This window comes from Struthio camelus, chromosome 3, assembly GCF_040807025.1.
Source record: "Struthio camelus isolate bStrCam1 chromosome 3, bStrCam1.hap1, whole genome shotgun sequence".
NCBI classification, from domain to species: Eukaryota; Metazoa; Chordata; class Aves; order Struthioniformes; family Struthionidae; genus Struthio; species Struthio camelus.
Window position 1 is genome coordinate 43,336,065 of NC_090944.1, and position 24,726 is coordinate 43,360,790.

General features: G+C 41.3%; 1 protein-coding gene across 2 annotated transcripts in view; it reads right to left on the reverse strand.

Moving 5' to 3' along the window:
* The window catches only part of FILIP1 (filamin A interacting protein 1), a 111,960-nt gene that overhangs the window by 35,052 nt on the left and 52,182 nt on the right, over positions 1 to 24,726 (reverse strand). For both annotated transcript variants that reach the window (XM_068937570.1, XM_009689112.2), the window contains exons 3-4: positions 15,588 to 15,761; positions 13,177 to 13,355 (exon numbers count right to left, since the gene is read on the reverse strand). In XM_068937570.1, coding sequence (XP_068793671.1) covers positions 13,177 to 13,355; positions 15,588 to 15,761 — 353 coding nt within the window. The remainder of the gene's footprint in view (positions 1 to 13,176; positions 13,356 to 15,587; positions 15,762 to 24,726) is intronic.

Consider the following 24,726-nt stretch of genomic DNA (forward strand, 5'->3'; position numbering starts at 1 on the left):
ATACTCCATCTATAGATAAGGGTCACATTTTTAAGAGTGAAAATAAGTACTCATAAAGCTACTCATGAAGAACTGCGGTGAATTTTGGAAACTGAAAATCAAACCAGAAATAGTTTTTTCCCTCGTGTATCTTTTGATTTAAATAAGTTCTGCAAAGTCCCACTGCCTGTGCTATACTGCCTCAGATAACATGGTCAATATGATGCTTTCTGCTTTATTTTTGCTATATCTCTCTCTACATATCTTCTTCTGCTTGCAACTCAGTCCCTCCTCTGTCCTCCTCTCTTCACCACCTTTCCTCCCTCTGTCATCCACTTGCTTAGGCTCTATGGGGCTCTGTTTTCACCAACACCTAGCTCCCTCATTGCTTCCTCTGTTCTCATTAATCTCTAATTCACATTCACTTCCTATATACTTTGTCTTGTGGCTGCCATCCCCTGCCCTAAAGCTGCCTCTTACTCTTTACTTTTCAGTCTCAGGCTATGTTCTTGTCATACCGGTTTAAATCCTGCTGACCTTTTTTATACTTCCTTTTCTTTTGTGCTTCTCACTGACCCTTCCTCAAAGCCATGTGATCCAGTGACTGACTGGGACTGCAAGGCAGGCACACTCGAGACCTTCACCTAAAACTATATGTACTCCACATCACTGCTTCCCATTTGATATACCAGTGAAAAAAAGTATTTGATAGAGTCAGTAAAGTTAGTGGGGAGTAAAAATGAGAGAAAACAGGCACTAAAGAGTTGCTACTTCATTTTATCATTGAACAGCCCGAGTGATGATGGCTCCAGCTCACACATGTATCTCTTCTTGTGCTGATGGGGTCACCAAGGCAAGGTCTCAGGCATGGAAGAAGTGTTTTCACAGAAAAGGAGTTTTAAAATCTGGATTTAGGAACTATTATCATTTAACCTGGTGAGCTAGTCAAGTGTGGAGTTGCTCACAGTTGTACAACAGCAATGCAGCTGGAGAGCAAGAGTCTGCCCCAAGTGGAGTCAATACAGAGACTCCATCACCCTCAGTGTAGGATTGCAGATTTTCTTTGAGAAACTAAGGCTATGTTTCCACTGTTTGATATTACATTTTACCACCTCAGTCATAGCAGGGTATAAGGATAAAACAATACTCAGCTGTGAAAACAGAGAAAAATAAATCCTCTCATGAAGATTCCTTCCTGATTTTTAAGCATGTGAGCACCATGCTCAGTGATTTAACAAATAATGAATCCTCAGTAAAATTTCAAATGCTGTGCAAGAGCAGTCAGATGCTACTTTTATGACCTAAACTGTGACTGATGATAGATTTTAATGTCAGCGCTGAGTAACTCTGGGTGTCACCACAACCTGATGTGCCATGTCCCAACTGCCAGTCTGAAGAACTGTGAAGGTATTTCTATTGACATTCAGGTCAGGATGCTTGGATTTTGCCCTGGATGCAAAGGAGTGCACACCTGCCCACCACATCAGTCTCTCAGCCTCAACTTTGCTGGTGCTTTCCACCCATGTGTTCTTGAGGTGCAGCATAAATGGAAAAAGAAAAAAACCCCTACACATACACAAAGCTTTTCTACTACCACGTGGCTAACTAAGACAACGCTCATGAATTTGTTAGGTTTGCTGTCTGCATTAGATTTGTCTCTAATGAGAGGCCATTAGAAAAGAAAATGTCCTTACTATACATCTCTCAGGACTCACTCAGAGGCTAGACTCCTCACAGAGCTTTAAGCCAGGTATTTTAACCTCCTACTTCTTGCTTAGTGCAAGTTCCCCCTCCCCCCCCAAGCACATAGATTTCTGAATTGCAATTAAGGAGTAATTTAAAGAGAGAAAGATTAAAAAAAATCCCACATATAAATCTGAAAGTTCATAGGCACCTGATTTTTGGCCAGAACTGTATTTTGGTTATCCAGACTTGGGAGTCCCATCATTTTGCCTGAACTGAATGTCATTCTCCACGTGAGGTCATCTGATATTCATAAAACACATGTTTTTGCACTCAGAACGATGAGGAGCTTGTTCTGAGGACCAAGGAGACACACTTACCGCAGACTTTGCACAAGGACAGGAGTCACAAGTGCCTCCCTTCGAAGGAAGAGTTACAAGGGTGACTGCCATTTCTCCCAGAGCGTGGTAGTTAGGTTACTTGACCAGAAAGTGGAATACCTGAATTTATATATCTCCACAGTCTGAAATGCTTCTAACTTGCACTACCACTTTCCAAGAGGATCTCCTGACCACCAACTGAGTGTTTGGAGAGGAAGAGGAAGGGATGGGGACATCTCATGTACCCAGATGGAGAAGAAGGAAGAAGAAATCTGACTTTGCAGTATGGTAGTTAGGGAATTGCTCTGGTAAGAAGGGACATTCAGTCCCTTCTCTCAGGCCTATTTTACATTTTACATTGAAGAACTACTGGATTAAAAAAAAATATGGATAAACCTGGCTGTAGCCACAAGCTGTGGATTCACACTTCCCCGCTGTTGGACTCTTACGGTAGTGACTGCACAACAGATTAGCTTTAACAGGGGGGTGCAAGGTGACCTTCCCCAGTTTCTCCATAACCTGCTCACTCTTCCCAAGTCTAGCTTCAAACTATGCACTATCTGTGACACTGTGGCAAACAGAAGACAAAGCAAGCTGGAGAGCTGGAGGAGCACAGTTTCAGTAGTTTCTACCGTGCCACCTGTTACTTCAGCAGCAGCTGATGTTCTGTGGCTGATGTAAATTGCGAGGCTGATGTTACAAAGTAAGCGTGAAGCTTACTTATTAGAAGCTAGTGTTCTTGACTCTACTTGCCTTAAAATTTCTTTCTACCATCTCTGTGTTCCCTTCTGAATATCTGCAGGGCCTACGCATCCTGGTCCAATTCTCTTCTAATCATGTATGTTGTCATCTGTTGACTTCCACTGAGTATCCTAGCTTACCAATTGCTGTTATTTTTCAAAATGTTATAGTGACACAAGTGAAAATGATGCCTCACACAGAAAGAGAGGCAAATCAGTTTGGAAAAGCTTATGGCACTGGCAGAATCAATGGGCAATACTGACCAAAAACATTTCAAAATATAAAAAATACATTATTTGGCTAAATAAATTATTTAAAAATAATAGTCATAAATCATTCTTACTGTAAACAGAAATACAGAGAGAAGTTATATAAAAATATAATCATAAACGAAATAAATATTGTTGATGGATGAGAATTTGCTGGAGAGCAAACTTCTGTTCAGGAGCTACAACTGCACTCCAGAAACAGCTTTATATGATACATTTATATAAGTATATGTACGTATACACTCAGACATACACACTTACATTCTTAGAGTTTATACTTGTGATTCTCATTAATCCCTTTAATCAAGAACAGTTCCATTGACTTCAAAGGGATTGCACTAGCGCCAGCTTTGTGCTCAGGAAATCCAGAGGCAGATTGGTGTATTTATGCGCTAGTTGTTTTAATCCGGATGCGCACAGCTCAGTGTGCTAATGAGGGACACAAAGTAATACTGCCTGCCAGCAAAAGCAAGCTGGACCAAGGACACTTGATCTGTCCAGTAGGGACATGAGCCAGTCAAATAATGACACGCTCTTCTTTGTCACAGGATTAGCAATGCACATAAAGCGCAAGCTGTGGAGACAATTGCAATTGCTCTCTTCTCAGCACTGCCAGCCTAGCTTTTACCAGTGTGGACAATACTTTGCCCCTACCATTTTTGGAAACTGATGTTGTGTCCCATCCTATAATTTGAAAAATGAAAAAACACTGAAAGCTATGCACCATTTTGATACAAGTAAAATCATCTAGGTAAAGCCTCATATTTGAATGGCTGCTTTATTTTCAGAGGAGCATTTAAAATGAAACTGTATAGGAACTTTCATCATGTGATACCTATACTTGTCACCAAGTGATATTTTTCACTTGTGACATAATTGCTATCATCAGAAGAGCAGTGCTGTCACTATGCTACAATTTAGCCTCATTTTCTCCTCGTTTCTTCATCTTTTCTCATTATGGCATGAGCTATGTTACTATTAATCATTTCCTAACCTAAGCAAGTGGAGAACAGAGCTGTGTGAATAGCTGAGTTTTCAGTTCCATAGCTGAATCAAAAATTCAATAAGCAATTATCAAATTAAAAATAATCCTTTATTTTTCTCTCATTCCAGTGAAAAAATAAGTTTCATGTGGACTTCAGTGAAACATTTGTTTGTCTTGAACAGGCCGTTTGTTTTCCAGCTCTGTCATTTTGAGAAAAGGAGCAAACAGGGATGACCAGATCTTGGCACCACTCACCACAGCAACAAGTGGAAAATACACCTTTTTGACATGTTCTTCCAGGATATGGCGAGACCTGGTCAATGAATTCCCGTGTCTGGGAGAATCTGAATCTGTGATGTCCTAGGCACTAAACTGCAGAAACAATTTCACTCTTTTGGGGAAGAGTAGGCCCAGACCTCCCCAAGAGACCCAGCAAGGGGAACAGGATGGCCTCTTCAGAGAGGAAGATCCCATTAGGCTGAAGGGAGAATTGAAAGTCTCCCACATTGCAGGTGGATGGTTTAATTACAGGGTTATTTGGCAGGGGTTTTTTTGGTCTAACTGGTATTGTGAATAGACCCACCAGATTTTCTTAGATGATATTTATAATATCACCTGAAATGTCATTTTTAATGAATTATAAAAAAAATTAGACCAAACAGTAACTATGGCAACATGGTAACTATGGTAACACAATATTATAATCATAGGTGCTTTATAAATATGGACTGAATTATACATGTTGCATTCTGCATTTCTTTCCCCTTACATTTAAACACGATTTGGCAAATTTATGGGAATGTTTGGTTTGGGATTTTTTGCAGCGCCAGGGTTTTTCATTCTGCCTTAGGATTTTTCCATAGATTACCCTTAAAAAGAAATGAAATGATGCAATTCTAAAACTCAGTATTGGTATTCCTTACTGCTGGTGCCATAACAATAGTTTCCCAGCTACTATTTGTCGGCACTGTCTAGAAGCCCTAAATGAGCTTATTGACTCATGGTACTTGGCACTTAAATTCACAAGTAGAAAGGACTCCTGCCAAAAAGATCTTATAGTCTACATGGATATAAGAATAGAAGACGAGCTACACTGTATGGGACTCAAGCTGATTCAGCCCAATATCCTGTCTTTGATTATGGCTAGGAAACAATAGAAGAAACAGCCCAAAACAAGTGGTCCTGCCTGTGTTTTTGGCTCACCCTGACAGCCCCAGCAACTAAGGGCAGGGACTTCCAAACTTCCTTCCAGACAGTTGGGTTTAATTCACAGCAATGGATCTAACCGTCATAAATTAGCTGGTACTGTTCAAAATACACGCTTTGGTGGGGAAGAAACAAAAAAAACATGGGGAAGGAAACAGTGGCATAAAAAGGCAAAATGACTTGTTCAGGGACCCCACAGCAGAATCGTTCTCAGAATTTTGGTGGAACCTGCCACTTCCATTGAAGCTTATTTCTAGTCTTTCTGAGAAAGAAACTTCTCAGGTATGGCCTTTACTCAGTTCTTGTTCCCCTAACCTAATAGCCTGGAACAACGTAGTAAGTAACTCTGTCAATTATGCAAAACCTAGTGCTTCACTTGGATCCATTTCTCCCCCTGTTTTCATTCTGCTACCACCTCCGCTCTACCATTGCCCTGAATTATGTTTTACCATCTCAGGCAGCTTCTCATATCCGCAAGGAGCAGGCACCCAGGTCCCTAGCAGAAATGAGAAGGGATGTACAAAATGATAGAAAACCCATTACATCTTTTTTGGGTTAGCTTTTGTACAGGCTCATTGAGTCAAAATAATCCTCCAAATCAAATGACATCTACAGATTCTTCACACATGTTAGTGAAAATCATTTGACCACATAGAACAGGTCTAGAATATTTTTAGGGCATTCATCAAAATAGTATGTCATGATAATACTTCACTAATCATTCTGTGCATTTCTGCACAAGTAAACTTCCATTTAAACGTAAAACAAATATCCAACACGTTCAAGTGCCTATTATTAGCATGCATTTATACTTGTAAATAAGCAGCATTTATTGAATATTTTCAGAACTTCAGTGAAACCTGGCACTTCTACTGAAACCTGTTTCTAATCTTTCTGAATGAGGGAGCAATTTTCCCAACATGACCCTGACTCAGTTCTTGTTTTCTTTGCCTAAAAAAATGACAACCTAAAAAGATGACTTTATTGGAGCTGTGAACTGATATTTATTTCAGTAATATGATAACTCTGAAATACGCTAACAGCATGTTAATGCTTTAATGTTAAAATTGTTACCTATTGCACCCTGGACAGAGTTTGAGTTCGTGAGTAGATTTTGAATGAAGTAATTTTTTCCTCTGTTTGACCCTGGGAGCATTTAAACTGATGATTCTAGCAAGCAAATTTGCTAGGAATAATGAACTACATATATTTCTGTATAATAATTCTCTCTCAGGGGCTGTGTATCTGATGCCTACTTAGAAATAATTTTGGAAGAATAGCTGAAACAACACATGATGCCATTTTATATAATCCCAGAAGTGACTGAAAGGCTGGACAGTTTTGAAGACTATCCAAGTGTGAAGAGATGGATTTGGATTAGTCCCAGCTCATGGCAAGCATCACATTGTGTAAGACTCACAATACTTTCGTAATGTTTCTCCACAGTTAGATGTGGCTGTTTGTTCTCTCATTTTTAAATTACCTTTGGAACAGCCTTGTTGGAACTTGGGACCAGATTCATTAGCTAAAACATAAACTTCAAGCAAGTTACAGGGAACAGTCACTGCCTTGCAGTTAGCTAGAACTGTAAAACAGGTCCTGTAAAATGGATGAACTTCAGATGTACTTAACTGCTCAGAAGTGGTATTTGTCTTTGCCAGAGTTTTTTCATTTATTTCTTTTAATAGACTACCACAGAATTTGTGATCTGTGATCCAAAGAATACATGACATTGACAGAGAAAAAAACAGTGTTTCCAAGCTATAGAGATAGCGTGTCAGCCTAAAAGAAAAGAATAAAAGCTGTTTAATTTTTATAATCTATTGCTCTTGTCTTCTACATTAAAAGATTAAACATTTAGAAATGCAATTACTGAAGAGTAGACAGATATTGACTCAGTGCTCTCTTATGGCCAGTAATGTATGGTAGGATGAGTAACTACTGCAGGCAATGGTGAATTCCCACAGCCCCACTGGGCTGGCTTTTCCTTTTTTTGGGTCACAGTTTGGAAACTAGGACACAGAAATGAACAACGAATGAGAAGAACTGAAGTCAGAGTACAAATATGGCTGAGAAGTCCTGGAGCAAAAAAAGAGGAAAAATGTTTTTGTAAGGTAACTTGATTTTCAGACTTTAAGGGAACCACAACAAATTGCATAATTACAGGATGAAGTCTGTTCTATATGTTTGCACTGTGCACTTCACCCCAATATCTCTGTATGGGGTGTATCCATATAATGTATCCATTTACAGAATTTGTCTTTAAACTGGTAAATCACAGAGATTATTAGCCCTGAACACTTCATAGTAGTGGCTAGGTTATTGTCTAAAGAAGTTGTTGACTGATGGATACTGTGCCTTTTTCTGCCAGCTTCTTTATTTTACAGTCTCAGTAAAAATCAACAGAAAATGCAGACTGGAAAGGCAACGCATGTAAAAGCTCTATCCTATATCATACTCCAGCCCCTTCATTTGCTTAGGTACATTAAATAAAGGGAAACAAATGCAAACACTTCCTAAAGAAAGGCTTGGTGCTGCCGTCTCGTGGGAAAAGGGAGAAGGGAAGCCTTGCTAATACAAGCAGAAATGGAAAAGAAAAAAGTTTTTAAAACCTGCTAACATCAACACTCCCATTTTGTGTTTCAAGACAGCTATGTGTTTTATTGCTTGCAGATCAGTTTCCTTTGCAGGTGATGCGGGCCCAAAATTACATCACCAGAAGAGCAGCCAAGAGCATCTCGGTGCCAGGATGACTAAAGCCAGGAGGAATGCATTATCACAGACCACTGAGGACCTCGCCAGTGCATTCCTTGCTGGGGGTGCCGCGCTGGGGGAGGCACAGAGGAGACAATTTTACACGAAGACTGAAAGGAAACTTTGTGGAGGAAAGATCTGGGGTCACAGTCCTGCTGTCTCCTGTAAGCAGATCTAATTATGGTCATATACTTCAAAAAGAGGGCTTAACTGAAACCAGATTTCGCAGGGCACTGCTTAGGAAGTACGGAATGAATCCCCAACCCTGCCTTTGAGGAAAACGCGAAATGCTTCAGTGCACTGGGAACACTCTCCCTTTGGTTGTAAAGAATGATCTGAAGCTACAAGAAGCAAGAAGAGCAAGAACCAATTTAAAAACTTAATCACTTCAATGAAATGTTACATAAAAATGTGACTGTACATAATATAGGTTGCATTCATACAGACAATACTTACATTAGATAGCGGGTGTGTATTTACTGACACGTTGTGCGGTGTGGTGAAACAGTGTCAGCAGTCTCAAGGATCATGGTGGAAATGATCAAAATACTCACAAAGCAGTGGCAGAGACCACCCTTAACAAGCTCCAATAAAGCCTTTCTGCCACCTCGCACCGTGTATTCCACAAACAGTGTCCCAGGCATATGAAAGAAACTCCTTCCTCCCCCCACTTTAGAAGGCTTTCAGGCTATTTCTGCTATTCTCCTGAAGGGCTAGGCTCAGTGGTCTTCACCACAAGCCTGTTTCCGGACCATTAAAATCAATGGGAGCTTTCCAGTGCTCTTAAATAGAAGCAAAATACACTGTCAACAAAATGGATTAAAACAGGAGTACAAGACAAATTGTTCAGAGATTAGCATCTCTAAAAATTTCATAATTTTGAACTTCATCTCTGAGGTCAATCAAGAGCTCAAAGAAGAACCGAGGTTACACAGAGCTCTCCCCCATTATACTGGAAGAAAAGGGCCTGCTGATCAAATAAACAATTTACAGTCGCTTCTAAAGATTTTGTTTTTCCTGTAGTTCCCTAAAGAAGATTGAGGGCTGGGACTAGGTAGAGCAGAGAATAACAAAGTACCACTTTATGCTAGTCCTGCTTTACACAGGATTTGAGGAGGGGTGTATAAAAGGGCCAATAACTGTTGTAGCTACAGCCAGCTCAACTGGTGATAAAGCTGTGAGCTCCTAAAAGTGTGACTGGAAACCAGGAGGGTACCTGTGCTGAGAGGACTAATTTCACCATTGGAACTGCAATATCATCTCCATTGGCACTGCAGTATCATCTCATGCTCTTTAGGTGCCCACTTCCAGCCAAGTCGTCATTGCAGCTCCACGCAGACCCCTTATTCTCCATGTGCCAAACCAGAGGCTCCTGATCCTGCCATTCACCACCGAAGGTCTCTGAGGGGAACCTGGAGGCCTTATTCCTGAGCCGCATCAAGGGGTTACAGGGAGATGCCTGCTTTTACATTCCCAAGGTGGGGAGGGGCAGAGAAGGTGCCAAAGAAGGCGCATGGCCCTTGTCATCTACTGGGCTTTTCTGCTACTGTGCAAAAGGCACAGCATTTTTGATCTATGGATCAAAAAAGGGGTTGGCCGTGCCCTTTTGTGGATATAGGAAAGAGGCTGGCCCAAACTCACTGCCCTGCGCAGAGAGAGCGTCATGTGTAGAGCTTGCGAGCGTATCGCTTCCCCACACAGCGCAGCAGACTGGCCACAGGGAGGTGCAGGCAAATCATTTTTCCCTCACCAGTCCAGAGGAATGTAGCAGGCTGCTAGACTGCCTTCCCCCAACCATAAGTGCAAACAGTCTTGATTAAGGTCACCATGTCCAATTAGAGTTGTGGAAGAAGGTAACAAAAATTAAAAAAGAAAGCTGGTTAATGTTAACAAGAGAGGGTGATCAATGGAGAATAGAGAAGGACAGTGCTGAAAGAGACCGTGATGGTACAGAAACAGTGGTTGAGGTAGGCAAGCGTGGAAAAGGGGAATACTGGCCCAACGGTAAGAAATAGCAGATACTACCCTTAACTTTCAAAACATTCCCAGCTTTACTGTAGCATGCCACAGGGAAACGTGCAAAACGCTTAGGCCACCATGTCTGTAGAAGCACCTTCTACTAAAACGACCAGACTTCTTTCAGCTCCCTCTGGCAAAGGATTGTCCCTACTGCCTTGTATAGCTTTTCTGTAACATCTGGATTTTTTCTAAAGTTTTTCTGCAACTGACTTGCACAAATCTGGCAGAGCCAACAGCAACAGTCAAGCCATTTGGTGACTGCTGCTTGCTCTGCTTACCCCTCCTAGCTGTCTACATTTTGTACGCTCCTGTGTTCAATTTTCTCTTTTTTATACCTTTTGTGCCTAATTATTCTTGACAAGTCATGCATTTCTGTTACTTCTTCCTCTCTGAGCGAGGCTGGCCTAACAATTAGTCCCTCACAGAGGTTGTTAACTTTCATATTAGGCTGTTGTGGATGGATTAGAGCTAATGTATGAAAGTATACGCAAGAAAACATTCCAAAGTAAACACAGTAGTACTAGAGTACTAGAAAGATGTTAGAACCAAGGGATATTTTCTCCTCTTAAAGAATTTCCCATTTTTATCTTGTTCAAACTCTCACAGGACAGCAAAAGTAGATGTATCCTCTAAAAGTTGGTGTGGACAATACTCATGAAAAATATGTAAAATTCTGTGAGGACAGAAGCTGTTGTATAGTGCTGCTTTCATTGTACCAGACTCCTGTGAAATGGACCTCCCACAGGACCATTCCTCCTCCAGCTCGCCCTGCCTCATTAACATTATAGCTGTGAGTGTAACAGAGGGACTGACGGGCAAAGTTCACCTCAGTGTCCTTTTTCTTTTTCATGGAGACTACATGTCTGTCCAGCTCTTAGTAAAGTAAGCCTCAAGCTTCAAAGCACCACAGTAAAACAAATTATATATATATAGTGATATTTATAAAATAGGAATGCTGAATACTAAGAAACGCCTTTGGGCAGGCCAACTCTCTGTCCCAATATGCAGATTAAGCGAGTGTGATTCTCTATATATTTTAACCTTTCACAATTAGTCTTTCTACTAAAAGCCCTATCTTTTGACAAAAATCTCCTGCTGATTGCCATTATGGGGCTTTCCTGTCTAGTCATCCCATCACCTTCTCTCTGTCCTTGAATATAGCCTTCAGATGGTACTACTTCCAGTTTCAGTAGCTACGAAGGTGTGGATGCAGCCTTAGCTTTCTGTGCACTCAGAAAACAAGAACAATGAATTGAGATAATTTAACACTAAACTAATAAATGGTTTCCAGACAATCCTGATTTTGCTAATCTGCTCCATAAGTGATCAAGGAGGAACACGCTGAACAGGCTGGGATGTGCATACTTGATTTTCCATGTTTAGCCACATGCCATGTTCTCTCTCTTTGGTCACTGCCAGACTTGAAATGATTTTTCTCATTAGTGCCTTAGACAAACAAAGTGGATTAAATAGCAAACATCAGGTTTCTCTTGTCACTCAACATAAATCAAAAGGACTTCAGCAGTGTAGGACTTCTTCCCCTGCAGCTACCAGTATAGAAGCACTGGTGACTAAAGCTAATGGATTAGGTTGCTCTTAAAGGATCTGCTTTCAATAGAAGTTCAAACTAAAATTCTCCTTTTTTCATGCGGTTAGTCCAAAAAATGTAGAATGTAAGAAATTAGAAGTTTAAAAGACACAAAAGAGCAGCAAGAGTATGGGAAAATAACCATGGAGATAGGACTTGATATCTCAGCTTTAGTAATGAGACAGAAAACTTTTTAATCAATTCATTGAAAAAAAATCAGTTCAAAACAAACGGTTTATAATCTTGGGCTGCCTTCATGAGCTGAGCTGGGATTATAAGAAGGCAACAACTGTCAATTATAATGAATGTGATAGATAAATGTAATTTTTTTTTATACAGCCTTTACCTGTGCAGCAGTTTAGTTGCCTGCATCTCCACACATATGCACATAATCAGCATAGAGAAACAATGACAGCTAACAGAACTGGATGTGAAACTACTCCTCACTTGGAAGTACAACCTATTTAATTTTGGATTTTGTGCTAGGGCAATAAAATTGCTAATATGCACAAGCTTTTTTGTTCTTTAAAGTTTTCCAATCAACACAGAAGAATAAAGAGCCAGAAAAACAGCAGATATTAAACCAGGAAATACAGTCACTTTAGCTCTTGTGCCATCTGCTTGAAGCTGGCACTGAGCTGAGCTCAGGAAACATAACGAACGATTTAACTCCTGGCTTTTTTCAGACGTCTGTCACTAAACAGTGGTCTCCTCAAAATTATTTATCCTTTGAACTTTCCTTAAGTACTTTTCTCAGAGCCTTTTTTTTAACTTTTTGGATTGATTTTGTGCAGTTTGGTATAAGCATGCAATATTTCATGTTGAAAAACTGAGGTTGAGTGCTTGTTCTTCACCTAAGTCAGGAGCCGTTTCTGTTCTGTGACTTAGAGAACAAATTACTCCTGCAATGAGGAGAAAAACTTAAAAAAAAAAAAAAAAAGGAAGGAGCGTATGCACCTGTTACGTAAAAACTGTAGATACAGCCCATTGCAGACAGGCTGTGTTTTATAAAGCATGAAAATAATTTCTTCCTGGGGAACACAGATCTTGCCTGAGGCATGCTTCTTCAAAATTATGAAAAATAATGCAAATTGTTTGTGAATTTTTAAGCCTACATGTGTAGGGCATGGCTAGCTGCCTACCGCCTGTATGGCAATATTCTAATGTGCGGTTTTCCTAGTCCTGTCCTCCTGCTGTGATAAGCAGCGCCCCATCCTTCATGAGAACCAGCTTGCTGGGTTCACATAGCTGAGCAAGCCAGTCCAAAACTTAGCCAATACAAATAACATCTGATCTCTCAAAAGCTGCCAATGGATGAACCCAAAATGAGCATAAGTAATTCAAAACAAATTCATTTTTAAATTGAAGAGCACTCTACAGGAGTATTTTATGCTGTTCTTCCAGCCCTAGATGTGAACAGTAATGTACCAATAATGTGAGTGGCCTGATGTTTACAAATGGTTTACATGGGTTTAGTGTCATTTAAACACAGAAAATACCAGAACATGCCATTTTTTAACCAAAAAGTTTTGGTATATTGAGGATATTCTTTGCACTGGCTCAGGTACTCACCTCTCACGCTCCTGCTCCAAGAGGTTGGTAAAGTCATCACTCTTGTTCATGTAATCTGTATGTTTATGTTTCTCATTTTCTAGCTCATAAACTGTGCGGCGATGGCACTTCTCTGCCAAGAGGAGTTGTTCCAGCATGCGTCGATATGTCTCCTTCTGCTTTTCTTCAAGTCTGTCTAGCTGGATTGTAGAAAAGGAGAATCGACTGTTTTAAAGGTCTCTTTGCTTACTTCGTCTGATTTATTAACCAACAGAGTTGCAAGACCCATAATTTTGTCTTGGGCTTTACATAAAGCAGTGGCTTGAAAAATAATGACTGTCCTGTAAAAGTAATGATTTCTTTTGGCAGTGTGTTTGCGATAAACATGTGCATAGTTCTCATACACAAAGGACAGAACTTTGCATAGTTTAAGATAACAAATATTGCTGCAGTGCAGAATATTTCCTGTGGTGAGGTGCTGTACTCGGTTTCCTTATTTCACAGAGGAAAAGCTGTAGCTTGGCACCTCACATTATACAGGAATAAGCCAATTAACCTATACCTGCAAGGTGCTCAGCAAATCCCAGGCGGGACCCTAGGGAAGCTGGAAACAACCAAAGATACACAGAGGATTAGATGAACAGAGACTGGACCTTACTCTGAAGATTTTGATGTTTCGTGCTAGACTGCTGGAGCCTGAATTCAAGCACCTGAATGGGGACTTAGATATCTAAATGCGGAATTTTAAGGTGTAAGCTCAAGCCTGGAATTTGAACTATGCATCTGCAACACAGTCATCTCCCTAGGACTGCGGAGATACAAAGTGTAAACTATTTAGATTCATCTGGATTCCGTTTTACATTTCCAGCTACAATTTGTTATAAGCCTTAGGGTTTTCCCCTGAGCCTGTTTTTGACAGAAACTTCTCCTTTTTATTAGTAGTACTTTACCGCTTTGTCTTGTATATCTTCATTAACTTACTATATCATCTGTCTTTCAAACAAACACTAAAGTCAGTGAGGTGCACCTAAAAAGTTGCCAGGACACACCAAAACCACCAGAGCTATTCAAGTAGCTCCTTTCATGGTTTCTTGGGAGCAGATGATGGAAACTCAATTTCTCACTGCAGCTGAAAGCGCCTTCAGTGCTGGCACTGCTCTGTTTGCCTGCTCCCGGCACCGGCATGGTCAGAGCCTGCTTTGGCCACCCATAGGCCCGGCTGCACTACACAGCTGCTGCTTTGCAGAGGCTGCGTCTCCGCACACCGAGGAAAATAGGAAAGCAGGAGGGCTGCACCCATTTTGAAGCAGAAGTTAAATGTCAGAGTCAAAAAAGCCGTGGCATTTTGGAAAGGCGATAAGCTTGGATTCAGCCTTGATCTTTTGCACTTGGGAAATTTTCCCTCTGTTGTATTTTAGCTCCAACATATCCCCTGTAGACCTTTACAAGATAAAAGTTTTGCACTGAGGTCTCCATCTAATTATCAGCTTCTTTAGACAAAAGCCTTGCTAAGGTCTTTTAATTTCATTAGTCAGTTTTTCATGTGCGCGCTCAAATGCTGCTGTTTGCTTTCCTTATTTACTATTATCCCCAAAATACCAGAAGATATTGCAACAGGAGTACACAGATATCCTGTGATAGACAATTCCTGGTGAAAAATGCAGTGTTCTAAACAGAGCAACTATGAATAGCTGGACATACGCTACAGAGTATTTATTATATGTTTATTATATGCTTTTTCTCCATGCCCTGAACTGTTACGAAACCAGGAACAAGTGCAATGCTTGCTCAGTTTGGAGTTCATGCTGGCCTCAGGCATTCCTGGATCTACTCTGTATTCATTTATTGCTTAGATTTTAAACCAAGAGATCAACCAAGAGGTCTTCTTTAGGCCCTGAACTGACTTCACAGTTCTGGAGTGTTTCAGGCTTAAGTGACTTAAAATGAGTATTGATTTATGACAGTCAAAAATAACAGTAAGTAAATACAGACAGTAAATACAGTCAAAATCAATCTCTGATAATCTTCTCTTCCTAACTACTCATATGATAGTGCTCTAGCAGGCCAAGAAAGTCAAAAAGCACTTACCAGTGCTATAAACACTAGAGATTCAAGCCTATAATTGAATGGAATTTAAAAAACAAGAGAAGAGAAATGTGACACCAGAAGGTTTTGCTCTTGCCTGACTGCAGCAATCCTAAGTAGCGCATGAGATCTTTATTGTTTAAGTTCAGACCCAATGATTCTGATTAGATTTTTTTCCTGCAGGTTGAGTGAACACAAATATTCAAATTGTCTTTAACTTGTTGTTGTTTGTGGAAGAGTTGTAAAATCCCCTTGCGCGCTTTGCACAAATGCAAAGTAGGTGGAGTTTCACTTCTGATCAGGATTGCCCCATACAGACTTGCTGACGTAAATCAAGAACTCATTACCTCTGAGATTGGTTTCTCATAGACATCTTCTCCTATTGATTTTTCTTGGGCAAGGATAGCATCCCTGTGTAGCACTCGAAGCACATTCTCTGGAGCTGCAGATCCGTAATGAGCTTCTAAAACTTCAGGTTTGGTTTTCTCTGTCTTCAGCATGTGGATCACATCTTCCCTTGCCTGTAAAATTGGAAATCACTACCATAAGCCAACTTGTAACCAATAGGGAAAATAGAGGCATTTGAGATGTACAGAGTGCATACGCAAAAGTAAAATAAATTAGAAGAATGTCAGGCTGCCAATTCAAGTACAAAAACACTGGGAGATACCTGAGTAAACATTATCTGTGCAAACTGAATGTGATCCTTGTAGGCATTAATTGTTCTGTTCCTGCCTTTCGTTCCATACGAGTCTATGAGTTTTTATTTGAGTTGGAACTAGAGCCAGGGAACATCGTTACTCCTCATATACTTCTTTGTCTTATTCCCTGTCCATGCAGTTCACTGACTGAGGTAGGTGAGAAGATGAATAAAACAAGCAGCACAAACAAGCTGAATTAATATTTCTCAGGCAGCCTCAAGTCAAGTTTTTCTAGTTGTCCACTTCTTGACTTTGTGACCGCATGCTCTCTTCAAGTATCATTTTAAATAACATCTTCTACTTTTTGTTAGTTTGTTTAAAGAGAACCCTAAAAATGTTGTCGAAACCAGCTAACTAACATAGCTGGTGGCAGATACAACGAGGCTGAACAAATCCTTCCAAAAGCAGAGGATGGCCCTTAAGCCTTCAGGCTTCCAGAGCATCTGGAAGCAGGGGTGGACCGGTGGTTGGGGCAGGATCACGGACCCCAGCTTCTGCTCCCGGCTCTAGGAGGGGAACCTCGTCCTTACGGGCAGCACGACCAGGAATCTGGGCCTGATAAGACTGCTCTGCAAGGCCACCTGGCCATAAATTAGAGGCATTTTAGAGCCGTACTGCAGAAAAACACTGAATCCTGAGCTCTGTTTCCAATGGTATTTGCCAACATCTGTTAGGCCATCTGTAAAGTGGAGGAATGACACTTGCTTGTCCTTCAAGGCACGTTTATAAGGCCGTGCTCAGTAGACGGGTTGTGCAAGGAAGAAGCTATCGGCGGGCAAAGGACAACTTCCTGGTTACACCAGGGCTCCTGGAAGGGCTCTCGCCCACCTGTTTGAAGGGGTGGGAGGCAGAAGAGTATGGGCACCGCTTTTAATCTTGCTTTAACCTCTGTGCACTTGGAAAGCAAATTCAGGGCTAATGAAATGTTCAGCTATTTTAGGAAAAAGCTCTTATAAATTCTGCCCTTATGTAAGCAATGTCTGTTTAGGATTTACGAACTGACCAAAGCTTCATGTTTTTCCACAGGGTTGATAATGGCACTCTATGACCCCTATAGCAAATCTTCAGTCTGTTCGCCACATCACAGAGGCACTACACCTCTACAAAACCACCTGCTTTTCAAATGAGTAAGGAAATAATCTCAGGAAATGTCAAAGACACTTTAATCTTTTTTTAAAATAAAATAAAGCAACATGAGAATAAAATAAAAAATGAGTTTGCGGCGAAGCTTATGCCATGCAGTTGAGAACTGGCTGAATTATAAGCAGCTACCTATGGGGGCTTACTCTGTACAACATTTTGTAACCTTAAGTAAGCTTTATACATAGCTCTGTCTGCAAGATACAAAATACAGGCAGGAATGGTATTAATATTTTTTTAGCATGAGCTTGGGAAGGGTGCATCACTCATGGATGTCAAAATCACAAATTAATTATGTAGGTTAGTCTCAAGGTGTGCTAAGAGAACCTGCACACCTCACTACATCATGTCCTGGGAATATGCTGCTCTCAATTCAGGAAAAATGTTATTTTGGGAAAGTTTTAGACAGTTTCAAGAACGTATCATTTTTACATCCCTCTACAAATAACAGTTATCTTAGTGTCTTAGTTACTATGAGGCCAATGTTTCTATACTAAAGGAAAAGCCCTTAAAAAGTCTAATAAAATAGCATGGGAGTTTTCTGGTACTTATAAAAATCATGGTTTTATGACCTGTTATCTTAGGCCCTTTTAGGAGAACACTTGTTTTACTGAGCAATGTCATCAGGCTTCTCCTTCTGGGCCTCCAGGAACTTACTTTAAAGCCGTCTTGCCTCAAGACCCCATGTCCCCGGGGGCCAGTGTGGGCCCGTTGTCTCTGCTCCCCCTCTCCAGCCCCATCTCCACCTCACTGTAGCATGGTGGCTGGTGAAATCTTGTGGGGGCAGAAAGGGCAAGTTTGACCCCTCCCACCTCCCCTCACTTAGGGGACTGAGAATGGGGTTTTCTCCTCCTGGGTGACTAAACACCCCAACCGTGAGACACTTTGCAACACGCAGAGCGTAGGAAACCTCTGCATCCCGAATCAATCACTGTGACCAGGAGGCAACTTTTTAGGGGTTGCAATGACTAAGTTAGATTGCTAAAATAAATGGTCAAACTTTGTTGTTGGCACTTATGCAGAATTCACTAAAGCATACCTTTGAGGATCTTGCCCTCAGTGTCCAGACTGTATCTGTGTCCTGCTGTGATGAATAAAGTCAGTGTCCCCTGTGTGCCACGCAGGAGGGGCCCTGGCGCTTGGGTAGAGCCCTCTGCACAGTGGTACCCAAATCAGCAGGACAAGGAGCAGCCCCTTCTGTCCCGTGCATGGTGTGTCACAACTGCAACACGCTGAAACCATTATTTGTTTTGTTCCTGAGCACATTTTAAGCCCTGTACATGCCATTTCTCAGGGATAGATCTCAGCCCTTAAGCTGTTTTGGGAAGGAAGATAAACTCTGGTGAAGCTGTTGTGCTTTGCATGGCATAATTAAACATTGAGGGGGCTGGGAAAAGGGAATAGAGGGAGCTCAGACTTGGTTATTTAATGCTATGACTCGGGAGAGTGAAGAGTTGGACTCCAATCCCTGCAACGATTATTTAATATAAGAATAAATGATAAAGGGACCAAACTCTGTTCTTCTCTATGAGTGCCCTAACCCCTGTTCGGTTAAGCACATGCTTACTTCATTTCCAGCCTGGTTAGTCTGTAATCATTGCAGATTCAAATGGAGCAACTGTAGCAGGAGGAAAGGAGAGAGTCACTGAAATCACCAATCATTTGACCATTAAGGAAGGCTGCTGGAAGGTGTGGGTTCAGCTCTCACGGGACCGCAGTGGGAGCTGAGCAGGGACGCTGGCAACGCTCAACAGAGGAGCTGACACCCCGAATGGGGAAGGAGGGGACGTCCAACCTCGGTTCAGAGCTCTGAGGGAAACCTTTGTTCATTGACTCATCTTTAAAAGAAAGCTCTGACACCCTTAACTCCAGAAGAAAGGCAGGACTGGGAGCCCTGACCAGAGGCACCCCTCCCTGCAGCCCAAGGAAAAGCTTCCCAGCCCTGGGGAGCCGAGGTGGCACCAGTCCCGTGGCCAGGCAGCTCCCACTGGCGTCCCCCTTCCCGGGCACCTTGTGCTCGGCCCACATGGGGGATCTGTGTGCTGTTAGCGTGGCGAGGTGCCTTCTGCCTTTCCTGGACTTGGCTCGTTGTTCGTATCGTTATCTTTTCAAGGGTATCGGCTAATTCACTGAGTGCTCTGTTTCCATGGACTTATGATAACAGTTTGTGAAAAGCAAACTAACAAACAGACACTCCACATCAGGTTGCTAGGAAGCACTGGAGCAAAAAAAGGGCCTCATGCTAATAATAAACTGAAGAGAAATTTGCTTTTATTTGGTCAGAGAGAAGCCCAGGCATAGAAACATTCTGAAATGCAGCTACCCTATGCCAGAGGGGATTCATGGGCACCCGGGTGACACCACAACATCCCATCAGCCTCAGGATTTATAGACTTCGATTGGTCTCTCTGAAACTCCTCAGGGTACACGTAGAGGGAATATGCTGAAACAGCAGGCTTATATAATTCATGAATTCATGTTTCCTTCACATGACTAATTTTCCACTGGAATAACTGGACGAGAACTGACATGAAGATGTTTTCTTTCAATGTACAGTGAACAACTATCATTATGTTAAACCTCAGGATACAGACCATTTTCAGATAACAAGTTCGAATAGTCCTGTGGAGGAACACTTGGGCCACATCAACACACGCACTTGGAAAGAGGTACAAGAGGCACAAAGTGGGGCGTTCTTAGCTAAGAAGAAGGAGCCGTACTGGCAAACTGTTTCCACTGATAGACATCTACTTTAGGTGGTTCCTTTGTCTCAAACTACAATGCCATTTAGCATAAAGCATACAACAGAAGATAAGCCCAAGGAAGAGATTTCAAACTGGAAGTAAACTTGGATATAAATCACAGATTGAAGCTGTTAGCTGTTTTGGTAGAAGAATAACGGTGTTTTGGCACAGAGGGCCATCTCTGAATTCCACTTTTTTTCTGATGAGAGAGACTATTTATTCAGACGTAAGATGACCATATAGCTGACCATATAGCTGACCAGAGTAAGATGACCAGCAATAGCTTTTAACAAATGAAAATTATTTATGGAAGTCCAGAAGACTGTAATTACTCAGAGAAGCTCTTTAAAGTCAAGATACGGATTTTAGAAAGCATATGCATTTTCCTTTATATAAATTGTTGTGCCTTTTTAGTTTTTTCCTAACTTAAACTGTTCTACAGAAATTTCTAAGTGAACCTTCTATCTGTAATATTCAGTTTGTTGGTTCCTGGAAAATAAGCACATTTTTCTGTTAATACAATGTCCTCAAATAACTGATTCTCTAAATAGTAGCAGTGATTAAGGCAGATTAATGTACAGGTCACTCAGAAATACTCTCAAGGTGAAAAACACAAAAGGACTGATATAATGAAAGGTATTACTCCACAGGCATTTTCTCTAGGAGCAAAGCCTGCTTAGGAGACTCCCTGTCGGTGGAGTTGCTTCAACTGTCTCTGCTGAGAAATTGTAATGTCCAACTGTATCTAAGTCTCATTCACTGGAGGTGCCAAAATCTAGAGGTTTATGACCTGAGATCTCTAGTAGGTCCATGGAGGGGCTGAAGCTCCATAAAACCCTGCTGTCGCACACAGCTTCCCACTCTCTCCTTTCCATCTCCTCTACGGGCTAGTGATTAACGCACTTACTTAAGATGAGGGATCTGAGTTCAAGATCTTTTTCCACGTGGGAAATACAAACTCAGGCTTTCCTCCTCGCAGGAGTGTGTTTTAACCACCCAGCTAGAAAGCTGAAGTGAGGCCACTTTTTGCATGGCTATAGTGAAATACTCACTTTTTGGCAGACTAAAAGAGAATGGCTTTTTTTTTCCCCCCCTCCTACTGGCTGGAGCAGGGTAAGGGTCTGAGCTCCAAACTGTGCTTTAATACGTACCTAGTAAAATATTTAAATGATATAGAAAGGAGGTAAAGAGGTCTCTGCATAAAATTTAAAACATTGAGAAAACAATAGCATGACTCCGCTGCTTGTAAAAGGGGACTGGCAGCCTAGCAACCAAATTCCCCGTCAATGGAAAGACTGTTACACAAGGCCGGCATTAGGACGTGCTTCCTCGTAGTGCCCTGCCCTGCCAAGTTACTACAGTCCTCTCCCTCCATTCCCACAGTCTTTGGCCTCTCCAGTGAGACTGCTAACAAAACTTAGCACCCACTAAACGGGGCATTTTTGCAATAGCCCATTTGTCACCTGGGAAATGGACTGAGCTGATCAAACTTGTTTCATGGAAGGCATCTATTAAATCGGAAAATTTTTCAGTTGTATTCCGGACGGCCTCAATGGAGTCAGAGTAATCACTGTCAGACGAGAGTAAAAGCCAAGTCAAGACCCTTTGCCAGTACATTTCCTAAATTCTTCTCCTGAATTTTGTGTGTTCATAAGTTGCCTTCCTGCCAATTTACAACACACCATTCTCTAAACCATTTGTTAGTAACTAGTTCCCTTCATGGCTGAATGATTGATTTAAAATATATCTAATGACTTCAGAGCAATCTAAATTCTTCAATAACATGATAAGACTCCTCTCAGTTAATAGAAAGATGTTCTGAAAATTCAGGGCCACGAGTAACATTCATGGGGAACACATTTATGCAATATTTGGAAGTTCTGGTATTTCCAGCTTTTGCATATTTCTTTTCTAGTCCTCATGACACTGTGTTATGCCTATACAAGTGGAAGCACAAAGTAATAGAGGCTTAATGTTTATAAAGTCATATTTTTCCTCTGCTTAATGGCAAGAAAATAACTATCAAACCACAGATAGGGGCCTTTAGTTATTACTTGAATTGTTATTTCACACGGTACAGGTTATTAATAGTACAGCAGCTGCTCCGTGCTGGATCAGAAACTAGATAAGGTCACAGGATCCCCATGTAATGTTGTGATCTTACTGGTGGCTGATTTCCTAAATTCCAATAGACTTTGCAAACTTTTCACCTAGAGCTAACGAACATCATAATCGAGGCATCCTTCTAAAGGAAACCAGGAGGATGTTCTCGTCCTGCTTTCAGCACTATCCAAGGCATGCTCATGCTCTGTCACAGCCAGGACAGGAATAGACTTGTTTCTGAACACTGCCATTAGAGACTGCAGAGAATGATTATAGAATGTTCATTTACGTTAATTTAATGAAGACAACATCTTCAGGTGAGGGTAGTCAAAAACTGTATCTGCAAAACTTTCCTAACATTAACCCACGTGTTTAGACTCAGTTGCTTCCCTTCTTTTCTTACCTGAGATGGAAACTTAAGTAACTAAAAGAAAAGTAAACTTTCTTCATTTTGTATTGTGACACTATGAGTAGAAAACGTAATAAAAATTACCCCTGCCAGCTGGGATGATACGTTTGTTGACAACCTGTTTCATCAAGCTATCCCCCCGTACTGCTACGGTGACTGGATAGAAACTTGTCTCCAGAGTCAGATGTACTTAGAGTACAGAGCATGCTTCAAAGCTGGAAAGTTTGATGCTCTACCGCACATTGTATCATCCAAAGCCCCTTTTTGCTAAAATCCTGAGAAACATTTTTCTCTCCTATACAAGATATCTGAAGCAGCCTTATTTGTTTCACTCACCTAATGATTCTAGCTATACAAAACGTGGGCTAATGACATGCGTACCTAATTTTTTGAAGGGTAAAGAGACTGCTTTTCATCTCAGCTAAATTTCCTAACACTTGAAACTGTGGAGTTAACTTGATCTGATTTCTTTTAACATTTCTGGACTCAGGCCTATGTCAGCGGTTCTCACTGGAAATAAAAAGATGCCTTCAGTGACAAAAAGTGACTTCCAGTGTTTTTTACAGAAGTTTACTGAAATATATCAGGAAATACATACAATTTCTTGTGGCTCTGGGGATATGGAGCAGAATTGTCCTGTTTTGTTCACACTGTGCAGAACTTTCTGACCTTGTACAGAGCCTTTGGAGCTATACAGTGCATTTCATTTTTTTATGAGTTATCTCACAGTGATAACACAGAAAGTCCTTCTAAAATCAATGCTGAAGGAGAGGTACATGATAGACCAACTCATCCACTGCATAAATCCTCTGAAGTTGCTCCAGAAGAATTACATCAGAGATTAATTTGGCCTCCTGTGTTAAAAAAAAATCCACACTAAAGATTGCAGAGCTGGGGAGAAGCAGCACTGAGCAATATATTACTTCCTACAGCAAGCTTCGAAACAGATCAAATGAGCACTAGAAGACATCTGTCTGTTATTTCCTGCCCACACAGCTTTGTTCTGCTTTATTGCCAGAGAGCTCCATGGATGATGTCACTTTTCTCTGAAGAAAACAGGCCACCAGAGCCTTTCACTGACATAACTAATTATCTGTAGTCTGGGCCGCGGCCAGAAAATTCCCATGGCAAGGCTCTGAGAAGTATTAACTCCACACTGCTTGATGTTTTCAGAATTATTAGGGACTGGGATATCATTTCTCATCTTTCCACACTGAAAGAGAGCTTTGCTCGATCCTATCAGATCGTGGAGAAGTTACTGCAGCACAGAGAATGGTAGTGTCAGGATCTCAGTCAGCACAGAGAGACCGACGTCAGAGGTCACTGTCAGTTATGCGCACAAATCTGCATGTTGGGATATGCTTTACAGGCTTCAGGAATGCATCACAATGGCTAAACCCACTGCTTCGGGGTTTACCGTATCCAGTTATATAGATTATGTTTTAGCCAACTTTAACTGTATAGTAACATTTTGCACACGCCGTGAAGCCCGGCAGCAAGCAGAAACCACCAATTGATACAAATAGCCAGGGGGGAGAGGAAGGAACATCTGTTGAAGCACCTTTTTGGACACTTCCGCAAAAAGAAACATCAGTAGTGAACAAATGAGTATATTCACAGTTCAGGACCGCTGTGCAGCTAGGTGTTGCAGTGTGCAGCCTAACAAATGTAATTTGTTGCTCTGTAATTAACAGAGCAACTTCAGGTCTCTTCTCTCACCAGCTGGCTGAGCACTAGTCACCACTGCGTTTGCAAAGGCCAGCAATAGCTCCTGGCTCTGGTAGGCATGGAAAACCCCACCGATGAAGTCCCTGTTCTGATTTATTCATACTAAGGAAATGATCTGCAGCTTGCCACATCCCAGGTGAATGGCAGATCACAAGCTACTGCAGTGATATAGGAAGTCATTAAAATTGTAGCACATTTCACAGATATTAAGACATGTTTATATTCCTGGACTCGTGTAGTAAGGTGTTGTATTCCTTTTGTGACCAGGATTTACTCTGTGATCTGTTAGCACATGTTTCAGAAGAAAAAAAGATAAATGATGAAAGGGTAATAAAAGAAAAAGCATTTTTTCTCCCTCTTTCTTGTGTTATCATTTGCCCCTTAATTTTATGGACACCAGCTTGGACCAAGACTCAAGAGATCCAGAGGTTCTGCTTAGACACCTCTTTCCCATGCTTAACACATATAACAACCTCACCATGCTCCAGTTCCCATTCCATAAAGTAAATAATACTTCCCAGGAATGCTGTGGGGTTCAATTCATATATGCAAGATCCCCAGACACTGGGATATGTAGCATGAATACTACAAAAAATTAGGGCATTGTCACATCAATATCCTCTTCCTTCTATTCATTTTCCGCTGTTCCTCAGTTCCTCTA